Here is a 17,927-nt window from a genome sequence, read left to right as displayed (position 1 = left end):
ATGCATACAGAAAGGGAGAATCAGTTAAACTCCTTCAGCAGTAAAACCAAGCAGAAAAGACTTCAACAGCCCAAGCTCAATTGAGGTCTAGAGGATATAGGCGCTCAGTTACCTGTATAGGCCAAGCTGGCAGAGGCTGTAAAAAGTCAGCTTTGTAGGGATAGTCTACCATAGCCAAGTTTACCCATGTTTCACTCAGCCAGCTCTTCAATATAGCAGCATCCTGAAGATTTTTTAATGGGCTGCACAAGTGAAATGTGCTGGAAAGCCACTGCAAACCTGCATCTTAAAAACAAAAACAAACACCCACGGAATTAACATTTAATGTATCCGGGTCAATCACACATAGGTCAGCTCTATTTTTGTTTTAAAAAATTATATATTTCCCTTAGTTTAACTAATCTATGAAATTATTCCATATACTTACAAACATAGCAGACTAAAATTTATTCAGCATCTATTTCAGTGAAAGGAAATATCCATATGCTGAAACGTACAGATTGTATGTCATAACTAAGATTTAACTTTATGTAAAACAACTTAAAACAAACCCCCCAAAAATCACAAAAATCTCCCCATACACATACACTTATACAAGGCACTTGGCATTTTAAGAAAGGAAGTAACATCCTCTGAGGAAGGAAAAATCATTTTGAATCAACTGGTTCAAAATGCAGGGCCTCTTATTTGATCTTCCAGAAATATGCTTGCTTTGTCTTCCATTATTTTAGCTGATCTAGAATTCATCCATTTCAGCTTCCCACACTAGTCAGCTAACTGGTGATACCAGGCTTTCTCTTGTAGGATTAGGAACTGAAGTAGCAAGAGAAATGGGTTTTTTGAGTGTTTGGTTTTTTTTTTTAATTCCTGTGCTGTACAGTGACCCCAGCTGATAAATTCACTCAAGCATCAAACTATAAGAACTGTTATTATTTTCTATTTCCAATTGCCTCAGTTCCTATTTAAACTACTTTTTAGAATAAAGACACCGTTCATTCAACTTTGCCAGAAAGGAATATGAGTCTTGAAGTTCTGGTCTGGAGTCAGCTCTTACCTGATCTTAAGTGATGTTTGGATGTTCTGAATCACAGATAAGTGAAGCAACTGATCCAACAAGACAGACCGATTTAAAAAAATAACACTGAGTCCATTTCAGAGTTTTGCATGACTAAGTATAGCACCCTCTCCCCCCCCAAAAAAGAACACCCCACAATATATATACAAGTGTATGTCATAAGCAAGCTCACTGATTTTATGAAATCATAATACAATTCAGACCATAGTTACCCTTGAAAAAAGTATTGGTGAGATCTTACCTGTTGAGGAAAGACGGTTAATGGCATTCCAGGAATTCCGTATGCTTTCTGAGCAGCCCTTCCCACTCTTTTTAAAATCATTAGTTACTATACTGAAGTAAGTGCCACAAGGAACCAAATCACCAAACTGCCAGATTGGGGCGGAGGCTGCCAGAGCTCTACAAATGCAGAGAGGATTGTCTGGTGAAACATATGCATTCTGAACCTCTGCAAAGCGATCTTCCCTCCTTTCAGCAATACCATCCCCACAACCACTAAGTAGCATTTATAATTCTGCTCAGACACTCACTCCTAGCTAAACTAACTAAAACGTTGCAAAGCTATTCCACAGGTCTGCATGCAAAGGCTATTGAAGGTTACCAATCTCAGATGCTAACATAAAGGTATCAGTTGATACATAAAGTAGAAATTTAGAGATCACTTACTTATGTGTCATTCTCATTGAGCCTCTAGGGCTTTCACATAGGCCTTGTTCAAACTCAACTAAAGTGAGACTCCCTCCCCACAAGAACCTATTCTCTAGCAGACAAGGGGGGGATTATTATTGTTTCCCAGGGGGGCAACTGAGGCATTAAAGAGATTAAAGACCTGCCTCAAGTCACCAGGAAGTCTTATTACTGAATTAAGAATTCAACACCAGACTCAGGAGTCTGGTGTCACAAGACCATTTTGCAATAATACTGAATGCAGTTCAAAGGGGTAGGGGGTGGTGGAGAGGACAAAAATCAAAGGACACTAAAGAAGTTAGTTACAAATTCAGTGTTCATAGTGACTGTTTTTTATAAAACTAACAAATAGATCTGAAAAGACACACCAGCTAGTACTTGCTGACCTACAGTTGTCTTTATAAGGAAGAAGTACCTCTTCTCAAATTCAAAATGACTTAACTCCTCCTCCTAAAGGTGAAAAATTCAAGTCAGCTTGAATTATGGTACTTGTCCCAGTGCCATAATATTTACAGCACTGAAGTTACAAATGCTGAAGTTACAAACGCCCAGAATAATAACTGCTCTGTGCTCAAGGAGGACAAGCACACTCACCCAACTACCACGTGGGGGTACTTCATTCTAAACCAAGCTGCAAGCATTCCACCATAAGAGCCTCCAATAGCAATGACGGGACTAAAACGAGCTCCTACAATGTTTTCCTTTAAGTACTYAATTAGTACCGCAAAGTCTGCCAGAGCTTGTTCTGACGTCAGGTAATTCAGATGCTTGGAATCCTGAGGCAAAGAAAGCAGATGATACGCAACACGGGAAAGACTTACAAAAGCAGCCCTTCTCCTCCTTGTAGGAGCTACTGAGTTCTAAATCTGTGTCTGATAACAATGAAATATTCTTTGTAGGTATTCCTTAAAATGCTAAAAAACACGAGACTTTTTTTAAACATCCTAGAATTGAGGGTTAAAAAATTGGATAGTTGTATACCTCTAGCACATCTGAATCTCATTCATCTTACTCAGGCAAGCAGTCATTGCACTGGCACGAATTACAATAGGCAGAATTATTTTGATATAGATCACATCTAAAGAGGAAAAGAAATAAGACGCTTACACTGAAAGATTCATTTCCAAAGGGTAAAGACTCTCCATAATATCTATGTTCGGCAAATACTAACATGGCACTAAGTTCTTCAGCCACATCCCACATAAAGCCCTGGTAAGAACAAAAAAAAAAGACATTTTAACAAGTTGAGAGTGAATTAGTCCAAATGGGCTGCTTTCAGTCCAGGTCAATTGAACACACATTCTTTGATTAGGAAGATAACACTATCAAAATACAACTAGAAAGACAGAGTGCAATTTGCTTTTACGGTATCATTGAAGTAAGAAAATACACAAGGCAGATATCTACCAGGAAACATGCAAAGGTACTTGTATAAATAAAAATGCAGCAAAACAGTTAGCAGCATTGTTTTGAGGGTACACTCAGACAATCCTGCCAGAAGTCCTACGGCACAGGCTTAACCCCAAGGAGGAGGGGGGAAAGAATCCCCCCACTATTTTGATTTCTATGGACTTTGAATACTACCATGAACCCCTTAAACCCCTTAAAACCTTTTCTGTGTTTTCTATTAGCTTACTTCTCCTCCTGTAAACATAACCATCATTGTAAACTTTCACTTTAAACTATATTCTGATGCTGTCTCCTTGCTCTTCCATATTTTTCAGTAAACCACTACTGAAAAGCAAGGATTGTAATTCAGCAACAACTTGTTTTATATGTACCGTGTTATTGCAGAACCATGTGATGTCTCCTTCATTGCCTGTATAAAATAGTATTGGTCCATTTCCTTTCTTCCAGTGTTGATCTGCTATTAGATATCGCTGCTGGAATGTAAGATTTTCATCAAATCCAAAATGATCAATCTGTCAAAGCAAGAAATAATATCTTCAGAAAACTAAAACAGATCATGCAGTGAACTGCAAGTGGTGGCAGTTACTTTGCTGAGGAAAAAAAAGAAAAGTTTTAGTAAGATCAGAAAATCTAAAACTAAATTCACTTACATTCTTGGATTCCTAATGCATCAAAATCTATTTTCCTCTGCTTTATGAAAGGAAATCAACCAGGATTTTAGGTCTATACATTAAAAGAGAAGTGTATTTTCAGGTACAAGATACACATGCCGTTTTTACAGTACTATATGAGATGGAAATGTACTGAATGCATTCAGGAAAGCAGAAAGATCTGCTGAGGGATCACACAGTATTCTGAGACTGTACTAATAAGTAGAGTCATTGTCCGCCAACATCTACAGTCTTAGAAAAATTCCTGACTAACCTTAGCATAAATAAAATAAAAAAATAAACTTTCACCTTCTCTGTCTTTTGGCATAAAGTTGAAATTTAAACAGATTCATGTCAGAATGCTGTGCCTGCTTTTTTGTTTAATTCTTGGGGGGAGAAAACTAATTCTCTGCAGATCTTATGCTATTGACAGATTTTGCAGATAGTTTTGTCAAGTGCTTCCCTCTCATGACAATTTTCATTAGTTCACATACCCTCCAGCATTTCGCCTTTCCACCTCCCTACCACTTTTAGAAATAGTCTAAGACATCATTTAAAAAACTCAGACTCCATAGTGTCAGCTTTATGGCATCGTTAGAAATACCCTTTCAATTCCTAAAGTCAATTTTTCAGCTTTCATTCATATTGCTTTGTATGCACTATCCTTGTCGACCCTTTCGCAGTTGTATATCTATACTTGATACTTTATTGAAATTGCTTTTATAGGGCAACTTGCTGCATGGGCAAAATCTTATTCTGGAATCAAAACACCCACACAGGCTTTTACATAAAAACAAAAAAGCAACCAAACAAAAAAAAACACTCTTCCAGAAGACCTATGCTTGTTAGTTTTCAGGTATTCTCGAATCCCAGAGCATCACTATTTTACTCATCAGTTGCAGATGACCTGTAATTTTTCTGTTTTGACTTTTATCCGCACAAAGCATCACCTTTTCTTTCCATCCTGTTTTGTGCTGGCTCAATCCATCTGACTGCACATGTCAGAGCTGCCGGTGGTAAGAGCCTGACATCTGCTGGCTTAAACATCTCCGCTCATCCCATCTGCCTTTATGCCAAACTGCCAAATCCCTCAGCTGCCCTAGGAACAAGCTTTTCAAATTTTGTCCCTTTTGAGAAGATCTGTAGGTTAATGTTTAAAAAGAAGCAGACCACATCAAACTCGAGCACTAGCTGCTACTGTAGTGAACTAGCTGCTAGGCAGATTTCTCCAGCTCCGGAAAGGGAGCCTGACTCTTGACCTCCAGGATCCAGCTACTCTACACAAGAGGTCTATGCCTACTTGGGCTACAGAGAATCTAGGAACTTATTTATGCTAAACACTGCTGCAAGTTGTTGTTTTTTTTCCCCTTCCCCTAAACTGTCTTAAAGCTTACCCACTGTCGGGCCTAAAGATCAGGCTCAATCAGACTGAAGCAAGGAGACAGCTGTGTGTTGCAGTTCACTGCTATCTGAATAGCAGGAACAGTTGAAGGTCTGTGTATTATCTTGATATACAAATAAGAGAGACAAGGTCCTCATCCTGAATGAGTTAACCTCATTGACTATTTCCAAATCTAAAACTATTTTATGCACGTTCTATATTTTTGCTCAATGGGACAATTTGCTACTTACTCATAAGCACAAGGCAATGTTACTGTGCACGTACTTAGAGGATTTTTCACCGATTTCAGGTCTTGAGAACTTATGCTGAATTGATTTTACATGTGTAACTACCATGGTCTTTGGTAAAATTCAAGTATGTATGTATTTTTCCTGAATACTTACTCTGGATACTGAATACTGAACTTACTCTTTAGATAGTTGATTTACTAGTTTTCTTCTGCTGTGATCTGTCTGTACTTCCACTAAACAGAGAAGACCAAAACCCCAGTACTCCAGTGAGTGTCTCTCAGTAACGACAGGGAATAAAGAACAGGAATTTAAGTTCTCCTTTGCCAGTTTTACTGGCAAAGTTGACTAAAGTGGCATGATTCCACCCCTTGATTACATGAGACATGCTGCAGGCTCACTCATTGCCATTAGTCACTTCTTTCTTCTTTCCCATTCCTCCCTCAACCTGTAAAATTTGCATAGGCTTTGGCAGCTAAACTGCCTCTGTTCATTCTATTCATAGCACAAATCATAGAAACAACATAACAGATAGCTGAGACCCAAGTCCAAATTTCTACTCACCGCCCCCCCCCCCGAACCTATTACTCAACAGAAGACCAAAAAGTTTACTGCTAGATGATGCAGTTTCTTATCCTGTAGCAACTTGTCTTTGCAAGGGTAAGATACATAGCACTACCAGAAAATAAAACCTAGCATCTGTAAAGCAGAGAGAGAAAGATGCCGTAAGGACTAGTTACTGACAAGAAAAAAAGAATTTCTGAATCCAAAGGATCAACGTGCAGTTTGGAAGTGTACAGAGGAATAACTCCTCACAAGAGCAGCTATGTTTGAAAACATGCTAGGACAGGCTGGGGAAGCGTAAAATTGTAAAGTGAAACATTATGGTACAAAAGGAAAGCTGTAATCCAAGAGCAGCAGATGGAGCTATCGCACAGCCAAACTGCACCGCAGGAACCTACATGGCTCCCACAGGGGAGCTACCTGTTCTCGTTCAGTAAGGGGTTTCTTCTGCTATGTGTTACAGAACAGACACACAAGTAAATGCCATCGTGCGTTGAACTATATTCTACAATTCAAGTCACTCAAATTTTTGGTGTTTTTTTTTTAACAGATTTTATTAAGAAGTCRAACCAGATAATTTTTTTCCATACTTATGCAAAAGGAGTAAGACAAGAACACCCACTTTTACAACCAAACTGACTAATGAAATAGAATAGACCAACAGCAAAAGAAAACAGTTTAATACACATTTCAATACAATAAGTGCTGGTTAAGAGTAACACTGGCAAAAGCATATTAACATATATAAGACATTTCATAACTACAGTTACTACCAGGATGAGATTACATGTCAATAGCAAATGCAAGGTCCTGAGCCACCTCATGTAACTCTGAAGTTGGTCTTTGAGGGGGGAGTTAAACAAGATTATATGCAGAGGTCCCCTCCAAGCCATAATAGTCTAAGATTCATCTAAGACATAGATGTCTGAGATGTCATAGATCAGGCTAATACAGCCTCAAATTTTCAAGCTTCCCTGAACAGTGCTACTTAGTAAAATGGTTAGAAATAAGAATACAATCATCAGCAGCAATACAAACCATACTCTCAGAACTACAGTAGCATTTTAGAAATGCAGCTATGATGCACACACAAGAGTAGTTCTGACACAAATTGTCATTCGTAATTTTGGCAGTACCATTCTAAAAGAAGATAAATATAAGAAAAGAAAGGGTACTGGAAGTAAGAACTTAAGTTTAATGCACACTTCTCTAAACTAAGATGAGCAGAATAGGAATGGTTTGGAGAGCTGCAGCCCTAAGAAAAGGGAAGTAAGCAACAAACTGTTCAATGTACAAAAAAAAAACTTCATTATTAAAAGAGGTCATCTCTTTTTGTCTATAGTTTTGACCCAAAAGTCTCACAAAGCATTTGGGAAAAACACCTACATATAAACAACAGATTGCTCGGTAGGCAGCCAACTCCAGATGGAAGACTGCAGCCATTTCACAAAGCACTGCCGCAACTGCTGAGAACTACGCATACTGAGCTTGATTGAAAATACAGGTAGGCAGCACAAGCCATTTTGTCTGAGGCTGATGAGAGCTCCAGATGCCAGGTTCAAGTCAGTCACTTTGCTCTTCCAGCTCAGAAGAACTCTCTGTAATGAAGTACAGCTCATTTGCTCAGGATGAGGAGCTTTTTCTGGACTGGTCCACTGAGCAAATTCTCATTGGAAGGAAGGCCACAGCCTTCCTCATCACCTTCCGCTCTAAAAACCAAGGCCCATTTCTGCCTTTGCCTTATATGTACACGTGTATCGTGTGCTCATGCTAAGCTGCCAATGATAATTTGTCTCTGGGGTTTTTGTGTTTTGTTTTGCTTTAAATGGACTTCCCAGTCTAGCTCCTCTCCTACACACTTCTCCCCTGGAGAGCAGATTTAAAAACAAATGCACAACAGACGTTAATCTGTGTAATATACTTCTGGAAGTATTCAGAAACTACAGAAATGAGTGAAGTATAAAAGACAAAACATGACAAGGGGGCTAAAAAAAAMCCCACTTCTTCCTCAGCAGCACCTTAAGATCATTAATGACCACAGAGTCAGCACGGCTAAGCTAAGCTTCCTCCAAAGGAGATTACCCTTCACAGACTAGCATCTAAACAAAAAGCTGTGGTATTCTTTTCCACTCTCGAGTTTCTGGCAAGATTACAAGCTTCTGAAAGCCCTTCTGTCAGGTCTTATATTCCAGTTCTCCAACAGAATATCCACGCTTGTGAAAATGTAAAATCAGTCACCTAGTTGTTTACTGGTGAGAAGCCAGAGGATTTTAAGAGACTTCCACCCTCTAAGCATTCACAGAGTTGTTTTGAGTGCTCATCCTGTCTAAATTATTTCCTCAGGATAGAAAGATACAGGATAGTCTGAGGATATCCTCTGACCATGAACAGCAGCATGGGCCCTGAGCCTTTGAGATTTCAGTGATGTGTTTCTATTCCTGGCTTTAGTCTTAACTGTCTGTAGGACTCCAGTCCAGTTAATTATCCAGTTAGTTAGCTATCATTTTTGTTTCCTCTTAAAAACATTTGTTTCTTCCGTTTAAGTTGTAAGCTTACGAGGGCAGAGATGGCCTTGCTATCTCTGTACAGCATGCTATTCAAGGTTGTCCCAAATTTGTAAAGAGCACTACTATAAATTATTAAACATTCACAGAATAGTTGAGGTTGGACTAGATGATCTTCAGAGGTCCCTTCTAACTTCCCTGCTCAAGCTGGGTCATCTAGAACATGTTAAGACAGAGTTGCATCCRGACAGGTTTTGACTATCTCCAGAGAAGGAGACTCAACAATCTCTGGGTAACATGGTCCAGTGCTCTGTCACTCTCACAGTAAAGAGGTTCTTCCTCATAGTCAGGTGGAACTTCCCAGTACAAGACACATATGGAGCTAGTGGGGAGAGTCCAGCATAGGGCTAAAGATGATCAGAGGGCTGCAGCACCTGTCCTACAAGGAACAGCTGCRAGAGCTGGGCCTCTTCAGCCTGGGGAAGAGAAGACTGAGGGGGGATCTGATCAATGTGTACAAAGTACCTGAAGGGAGGGTGCCAAGGGGACGGCGACAAACTCTTTTCAGTTGTCCCGTGTGACAGGACAAGAGGCGATGGGCAGAAATTGAAGCACAGGAAGTTCCGCCTGAGCGTGAGGGGGAATTTCTTCCCTGTGAGAGTGACGGAGCCCTGGACCAGGTTGCCCCGAGGGGTTGTGGAGTCTCCTTCTCTGGAGATCTTCAAGGCCTGCCTGGCTGCAACCCTGTCTAACATGCTCGAGGTGCCCCTGCTGAGCAGGGGGGTTGGACTAGATGATCTCCAGAGGTCCCTTCCAACCTTACTTTCACAGAACCATAGAATCAGTATTTATCAGGGACAGAATCTTGATGTCATTGGAAAGTTTTAGACTCCTTAAAACAGTGGGGCAGTTCAGAGGTTTAAACATGATGAATTAATGATTAAACAAAATACAGACACAGCAATACATGTTTCTATACATTAATTGATACTAACTTCTGTCCAACTGGTGATGAACTAGAACAACAGTTACCAATCTTTCCCCAGCTGCCAAATGAGCTCCTTGAATAAGCTTACTTGCACCAAAATGAATGTAGGCTTAAATGCCTCATCATGGAAGCATCTTACGATGCTGTTTTCATGAACACATTTGTCTTCTACTATAATCATGCTTCATGTTTTTACTGAAGCTTCTTTTATGCTGCAGAAACCGTATCATCTGCTTTAAGGAAGCTGTAACCATTCAAGGAAGTCTGTTTTTAGCAGCCTATTATTGCAGTGATTAAAAAGCACTGACAAAATTTCAGACATGATATTGCTGTGTATCATACAGTTTGGTCAGGCATTTCAAAGAAAAAGGCTGGGAACGCTTGAACAGCTATGTTGCAGGAAAGCAGCAGGCTCTAGTCATGTCAGGCCTTATTAGAAACAAGTCCCTTCTCATATGGTATATGAAAAAAAGGTTATTTCTATGTCAAAAATCTAAACTAAAGAGAATACAAAGAACAAGTTCTTTTTGAAGGTCAAGTTGTCAAAGAGTTTTGTGCTGTAATTGAAACTGCAGATTCTCCTTACCATACAAGATAAAACTCAATGTGCCTATGGACTTTAAAACTTAAGCAAAAAAATCATCCAGTAGTCACAGTAAGGCCATAACTCCTCATTACGATTTATCCAGTTGGAAGGACAGTCAAAGGTTCCAGTTCTCCCAGAATTTTCTGCCCCACAGTTGAGGGTGGCAAAGCTCCAGTACAAGGGTTAGATCAAATCAGGAGATAACAAGAATCACTTCATTCAGCTTTACTGCTGACACTGCCATAAATATTTTTCAATAGAATCATAGAATCGGAAAGGTTGGAAGGGACCTCTGGAGATCATCTAGTCCAACCTGCCTGCTCAGCAGAGTCACAGAGAGCGTGTTAGACAGGGTTGCATCCAGGCGGGCCTTGAATCTCTCCAGAGAAGGAGACTCCACAACCTCTCTGGGCAACCTGGTCCAGGGCTCTGTCACTCTCACAGGGAAGAAATTGCCCCTCACGCTCAGGCGGAACTTCCTGTGCTTCAGTTTCTGCCCATCGCCTCTTGTCCTGTCACACAGGACAACTGAAAAGAGTTTGTCGCCGTCCCCTTGGCACCCTCCCTTCAGGTACTTTGTACACATTGATCAGATCCCCCCTCAGGCTTCTCTTCCCCAGGCTGAAGAGGCCCAGCTCTCGCAGCCGTTCCTCGTAGGGCAGGTGCTCCAGCGCTCTGATCATCTTTGTAGCCCTACGCTGGACTCTCTCCAGTAGCTCCATGTGTGTCCTGTCCTGGGGAGCCCAGAACTGGACACAGGACTCGAGATGAGGCCTCACCAGGGCTGCGTAGAGGGGCAGGATCAGCTCCCTCAACCTGCTGGCAACACTCTTCCTACTGCAGCCCAGGAGACCACTGGCTTTCTTGGCCACAAGGGCACATTGCTGSCTCATGGTCAATCTGTCATCCACCAGCACAACACTCCCAGSTCCTTCTCTGCAGAGCTGCTCTCCASMAGGTCAGCCMCMAGCYTGTACTGGTGCCTAGGRTTATTTYTCCSTAGGTGCAGGACTCTGCGCTTGCCCTTGTTCCTCTCTGCCCAAATTTCATTGCTACCCAGCTCTTTGCCAAGCAATGACTAGGCTTGTGATCCTGGAAAAAAAAAATCAACCAACTGTGCAAATTTGGAACAAATTACTACAGCAGTAAGTACACTGAATGTTCACATCATCGATGCTTCAGTTCAAGGCATCATTATCTTGATGAGATGCTTCAATGGGATAAGGGGCAAGGAGTAGGGAACCAACAGGTCAAATATAGATTACTCCAGGCACATTGTTCTGTAAGGCTGAAATAAGTGAATAGATACAGAACACCAGCAAAAAGAAATTCACTCTTGTGAAAAGTCTCAGTCCCATAACAGCCACAGGCCTGTGACTTTTTCCTCATCTTCCTTCCAGACAGAATTACAACCCAATCAATATTTGGAAGATTTTGCAATACTTGGAACACTTGTTTCAGAACAGAGAACAAATTTGTCCATGAAGCTTCAATTTGTCACAAGATGAAGCTGTGTAACGAAAAACAAAAACCTCCCATCTTTCTAGTTTTGCTGAGATAATTCTGAAGTTTTGAAAAAGAATAATTAGCTAAACAAAACTTTCCAAAATTTGATTTTCCCCAATAAAACTTGTTTTCATTTGTAAGGCTTCCTCAGCCTTTTTTAAACATGTATCTGGGGAAAGTAAGCATTTCAGATGTAGGACAAAATATTTTTATTTGGACAAATTAAAATTTTATACCACCTCTACCCCTCCAAAAATTATTTAAAGTTTCGACAGCTTTATTTCCCCAGTTTTCAGAGCTACAAGCAAAATTGCTCCATTCTATTATTTTCTCAGCTCTAGTTCACAACTATTATTTGTGTTTTATTTTCTACAGATAATTCTAGGCACATCAGGGGAATTCATAGAAGACAGACAAGACAATGTGAAAAATGAACAGGATAACTGTCCTGTCATCCATCCAGCTGTTCTAATTATACAAAGCACAAGCAAGATAACACTTCAGTACAGGGATGTCTGTTTATTTGCATGAAAAGACACTTAACAATACTTACTTAGGACTAAGTGTTAAGAATTTTACACATGCCGCTGTGGATCATTTATTTAACAGCTGCCAGCTTTGTTGAGCATTTGTGGGTTAGGAAGAAACATTTCAGAAAATAAACAGGGAAGAAGCAACTACTCATACACGCCTTACACAATAGCAAAAAAGACTAACCCTACACCAACTGCTACTCTGTCATGTTTGCAAAATCCAAAACACCAAAAAAGCAATTATCTACTTACAGGGCTTTGAGATACTGGTAGACCAGACAGTAGGAAGACAGTAGCACTGGGGAAAATATGTTTGGATCTCTGCAGTTGATTTTTTCTAGTTTCTCTAGAGATTGYTCTAAAGAAGAAACATGCAGGTTTGTTGCAAGCTCTCCAGTAACTGAAAACTCTGATGAACATACAGCTACACACCAGGTCTTTATATCATTGCAATTAACACCCAGAATTGAGTTGGGTCACAGATGCTTTTCTTCTCATTGCAAAGCAAGTTTTCTGTTAGAAAGATCTCAGATTTTTATATGAAAAGATTTTTTTCTATTTTCCTCTTTCCACTTCAAAATAAGCAAGAACATACTGTAATGGACTAGTTCTGAATCTGTTCAGAACAGATTCTGAATCACTGCACAGACTTTGCTAATAATTATTTGCCATCAGCTTGTAGAACAGCAAGTTCCTGCTAAGGAGCTGAAGGAATCTTGGGTTCCACCACAGTAACTGTAACTTGCAGGAATGAAAACTCTACCCTTGTAGGTGGCCATTTATCACTGCACAGAAGAATATAGTAGGAAAGCCAGCACCTCCAGAGCAGCACATGGTTTTGAACAGCTTTTGGGGAAGACCTCATTTTCAGGGAATCAAAYAGTAAGGGAAAAAAATAGCTGCTATGAGGCATAAATCAAACATTTTGTTAATGCTATTTTTGCTTTCATTCACTTCCTGTAGTTCAAGCTGGACTCAGTCCAAGTCCCACTTCAGTCAAAGGGCCTCATGCCCTTCACTTTCTGTTCCTGTTATCTTAACAGGAAGGTAGTGCATGAAAATTACCATGCAAGCCTACTTCTGGCTAGCTTTTTCACACTAAGTCTCTTTGTGGACAACTTTAGGAAGGTTTTTTGCTTCACAGTGCAAGGAAGTCTACCCCTTTTGGRAGCAGAATTGATTAATCAAGACAGAAAGGAAGTAAACCAAGCATGCCCAGATGAACTGCCAAAGGGAAAAGGCTGTGCACAGTTATGTCCTTATCTTTATATACCCTATACATCCCAACACACGTAGGCCTTTCAGTGAACACCCTCCTCTTCTGAAAAGAGATGTTTCTTAGATCTTACTCTACAAAAACCTTTTCCAGGTCATTTTCCACTAATCACTCACCTTAAGCCTGACAGCAGTCCACTTACACAGAAACAAGGTACAAAGTTTATATGACATAGAAAAACAGCTGTTCAGTCACCTTTAGAAAGAGCAGACCAAAATGCTGTTCAGTCACCTTTAGAAAGAGCAGACCAAAATGTTTTGCTCTCTGAAGTTGCTCACTTGGCATGTTTAGAGAACAGCAACCAGACCACAGCACAACTGACAGTTGTATGTATGGCCACTTCACCATCATAGAATGGTAAGGTTGGAAGGGACCTCTGGAGATCATCCAGTCCAACCCTCAGCGTAGCCCTGTATGGGGACTGAACTCATGACCTTGGCATTAGCAGCACTACGCTCTAACCAACTGAGCTAAACCTGCCTCCTCAAAGCAATCTGTGCTCCGTTAAGAGTTAAGCTAGTTAGCTTAAGCTAGTTGGGATCATAGAATCAGCAAGGTTGGAAGGGACCTCCAGAAATCATCTAGTCCAGCCTCACAAAGATTCCCTGATACTAGTTCCACTGGGGCTTGAACCCAGGACCTTTAGCATGTAAAGCAGATGTGAGAACCACTACACTATCCCTAGTCAAACAGCCATACAACAAGTACCAGAGAGCATTCCATGCATGTCAGGGCTGAACTAAGAGCGTGAGAGAAAATATTTAAGTTTTAAATAAATTTTTAAACCAAACATAGTACAAGAAAAGTAGGACATTATCTGCTGAACTATGCTGAAGAGAAACACAGTTCTTATTCTCCATATTTCTGACTTCACATACCTGGAAATAAACAGATTAACCATTTTTCAAACATCTCCACTGAGTACACTCTATTTTCCAATTAAACTTCTGAGTTTCACTGCTTTAGATATAAAAGCTGTATGTTCCAGAACTATAAGTTTTTAATCTTAATATTAGTTTCATTTTGTCCTAAAATGAGAAAAAATATTGATCAGTTACCTGTTATCTCAGAAAAAAGTAGCTTAGCAGATGAAACAGCATCTACAGAACAGCAATGTTACAGCCAAGGAAGGAGAAATCTCCTGTGTTTCTGCAAGTTTCAGAACCACACTTTGGATATGCAAGAATCCAGAGAGAACAGACGTGCAGAACCCCCACACCTTACTACCCCATCATCTAATGGCCAATTGAAATAAGAGACCAAGGTTGCCAGATTCTGAATAAAGAATGACAGTTCAGAAGTACAAAAGAGTACCATGGTTTAACTTTTCTATAGATTGTCCATCCAAAAAAAAAAAAAAAGACACACAAACAAACAAAACAACGAACAAGAGTGACAAAGAAAATTAATCTTAAAGMAAATTAAGATACTTCTGATTTTGAAGGCTTAAAAATAATCAAGTATGTAGCCTATTATTTCTCACAAATATGRCATATGTTACAAGTTATCTGCATAGTCCACAGGGACTTTTTGTGCTGTTGGATGGTTTTGATCTCTTCAAACAGGATGATGAAACCAATCAGACCTTTAATATCAAATTCCACTTTGAACACTTCACACTCACACGCATTTCCCTCCCCCCCCCCCCCCCACACACACAAAAAGAGAAATTTATATCCATGGTTTCAGTGCAACTACAAGAAGCTCAAAGACAACCAGCGCAAGTCAGCATAATTTCAATGAAATTAACAGTATTCATCTCTGCTGAAGACTCCATGCAGGTCAACTATTTATAAATATCTTTCTAAATCAGCTATTTGATATTTAGTCCTTTAAGCTTTCTTTATTGAAGGAATCATTCAGTGACTTGTTATGGCTTTTTATGATTAAAGCTAATGCTGCTTGGGAGACAGAAATACTTATTTTCAGAGAGAGTAGTGACTACTGACACTTTTTGCAGTATTAACTGCTCCCTTGAACAAAGACTGCAAGTTGTGAGGAAATTAAATGCTTCCTGTTTAATTTGAGAAGCTGATGCCTGTACTGTGACCTGCAGATAAGTAGCGCATAAAAATAAAAATTCACTAACAAGCTTTAACAAGTACTTCCCTGATTTCCTGTCCACTGAGCAGGAGCTATTGTTTTCTGCTTATAGACCTGGTTTATAGCTTACAGCTCCATTTTTAAAATCACATTATGAAATCAGAATGAGAGTTGCCAAGTCCTTGATGAGTAAAACATACAATGTAAGTAATTCACCAAACATCATCATCACTTCTGTAACTATTAACATTACTTTTAACAGGTATACATGGGATACACAAAAAGCACTTTGTTTTTTCCTTTACCAGAAGTTAAAAGGGCTATACTATTATGTTGTCAGACAAGAAACAAATCTATCTCAACTGTTCCCAACACTTGTTACTATTCTGAGAGGCCAACCTGAGTCACAATAAAATTGTTAATCAGAATTAAAAGTGCTAACCTCAATCTGTCTTTATAAGGGAGTTTGAGCCCCGTGGATGAGGATTACCTCATTAATACAAAAACACTATACAAACACAACAGTATTGTGTGTGTGTGTGTGTGTGTGTGTGTGTGTGTGTGTGTGTACATATATATATATATATATGTGTGTGTGTGTGTGTATATACACACATATATATACACACACACAGGTATATATTTAGTGACATTCATACACACAATTTTCAAAGCTTCTAAGACTGAAAAATGCAGAATTGGACTAAAATACATTTTGTTCCTTAATTACAAGATTCATTCCTGTGAGTATTACAGATGCAACATTCAAGAGCAGAACTCCACCCTTATCTTACTTCAAACTACGACAACTTTGTCACTTCACCTCACTTTTTATTCTCCTCATTTAAACACTGATCTGACTGAAGTCAGACTGTGTATGTTTGGGGGAGGAAGTAGGGCTGTAGTAGTGGTTTTCAAGTGAATCAGAAAAATTGAGATTCATTAGTTTTCTCTAAATTGACCATTCCTGTAAGACAAGAAGCATGTCAAAAACATAGCTTCTCCCTACCAGTCTTTCTCAAATTGTCTTTTCTTCCTTGAAACCTGCATTCTAACTTCTAATCATAAGGTCTACATTTTCTATGCCTGAAACATCAGTCTGTAATATGAAATAGGATACTAAAGACACCTGATACAGCTGGAAAAGATCAGAATGTGCTGCTTCTAAAACTTTAAAAGCATCAACATAGCTTCCTTTTATGAACACACAATTTGAAGTGTGAATGCTTATAGAGTAAAAAGATTTGCATATAGCTTGMCTAAGATACAAAATACTCACATACATACAAAAATAGAAATTCATTAGAAGCAACTAGAACTTTCTTCTGAGAAGTCTATGAAAGATTGAACTTGAAAGATTGAACTTGACTGAAGAAACAGGCTTGGGAAACTTGCTAAACAAAGTTTGATTTGTATATGTTACATTGGTTCTTAGGCCAATTTGTAACAGTTTACAAATGATAGGATCACGAAGTATGATTGTGGTGAGGAATACACCAGCACATTAAGCCTTCCAGAGCCATCAATCATGAAACTGGGTGAAGACAAGTTACAGTCACTCTCTTTTTCAGAGAAGACAGTTTGTCCCTGAGATGCATTCAAGTATCAGAAAATTTAAGGCATCATCCTCTCAGCAATATTGCCCATAAAGCATTAAAAATTCACAGGCTATGAGTTTTGTAATACTGCTACGTGTGTTGAAAACATGAATATAGAGCTACAAGGGAAGACTCTTCAAAGGTCAGAAAAGCTACTCAATTCCTGACCCTCCCCACTATGCTAAAGGACTACACAGGCAAAGAGAAGGAGATGGCTCTTGGATGACTCACCAAGCCTTTCCAATTAGTTTGCATTGTGGTCACCAATACAGCTGTCCAAAAAGAAGTCATTCAGACAATGGTCTTCTGCTTGTAGCTCTACATAGCTCTTTCTTTGTAAAGTTCAACTTTAAATGGAATAATTTAACACATAAACTACAAGCAGTCTTCTAGTAAGCAAGCTACTAAAGCAGAGGCATGAATAGTCTTACCTAGAAAAGACACACTACTACATCGTGAGAGCTGAAAAGGAGACCAAGGCCACCAAGACAGATGTAGTATGTTGATATAAAGGTGTGAGTGATATGACAGTTTCTTAAAAGGGCTGTCAATTAATCTATGTTAGCTTAATTTAACTTTATTCTGGCATAATTTCATTCAGGCTTTGAAGAACTGAAGGGCTGGAAGTGATTGGCTACTTAAGGGGGAAAAAAGTCAAATCCCAAGTATTTTTGAAAAGCAGGTTGGGGAGGAAGAGCTTCTAAAGACAAAGAGTGAATAAGCCAAAGTTACAACAATTAAAAGCTTGCAAGAGAAAAAGCTTCCGCTCTTCATTAGTTATATTCTACACATTCAGCAAACAAGATTTGCAAGCATGGACATACATGGGCCAGTAAGCAAGATACTGGAACTAAAGATCCCAGGTATACTGACTTAGG

At 39.4% G+C, this 17,927-nt stretch overlaps 1 protein-coding gene across 1 annotated transcript in view; it reads right to left on the bottom strand.

The window, feature by feature from the left end:
- Positions 1–17,927, bottom strand: part of PRCP (prolylcarboxypeptidase) — a 30,278-nt gene that overhangs the window by 9,846 nt on the left and 2,505 nt on the right. The window contains exons 2-6 of the mRNA XM_085314553.1: positions 3,544–3,684; positions 2,870–2,971; positions 2,357–2,538; positions 1,317–1,474; positions 113–285 (exon numbers count right to left, since the gene is read on the bottom strand). Of these exons, the coding sequence (XP_085170679.1) occupies positions 113–285; positions 1,317–1,474; positions 2,357–2,538; positions 2,870–2,971; positions 3,544–3,684 (756 nt within the window). The remainder of the gene's footprint in view (positions 1–112; positions 286–1,316; positions 1,475–2,356; positions 2,539–2,869; positions 2,972–3,543; positions 3,685–17,927) is intronic.

Source organism: Rhea americana, unplaced genomic scaffold, assembly GCF_003343005.1.
Source record: "Rhea americana isolate MKP2758 unplaced genomic scaffold, rheAme1 scaffold_407, whole genome shotgun sequence".
NCBI classification, from domain to species: domain Eukaryota; kingdom Metazoa; phylum Chordata; class Aves; order Rheiformes; family Rheidae; genus Rhea; species Rhea americana.
This window is presented reverse-complemented; position numbering and strand designations above follow the sequence as displayed.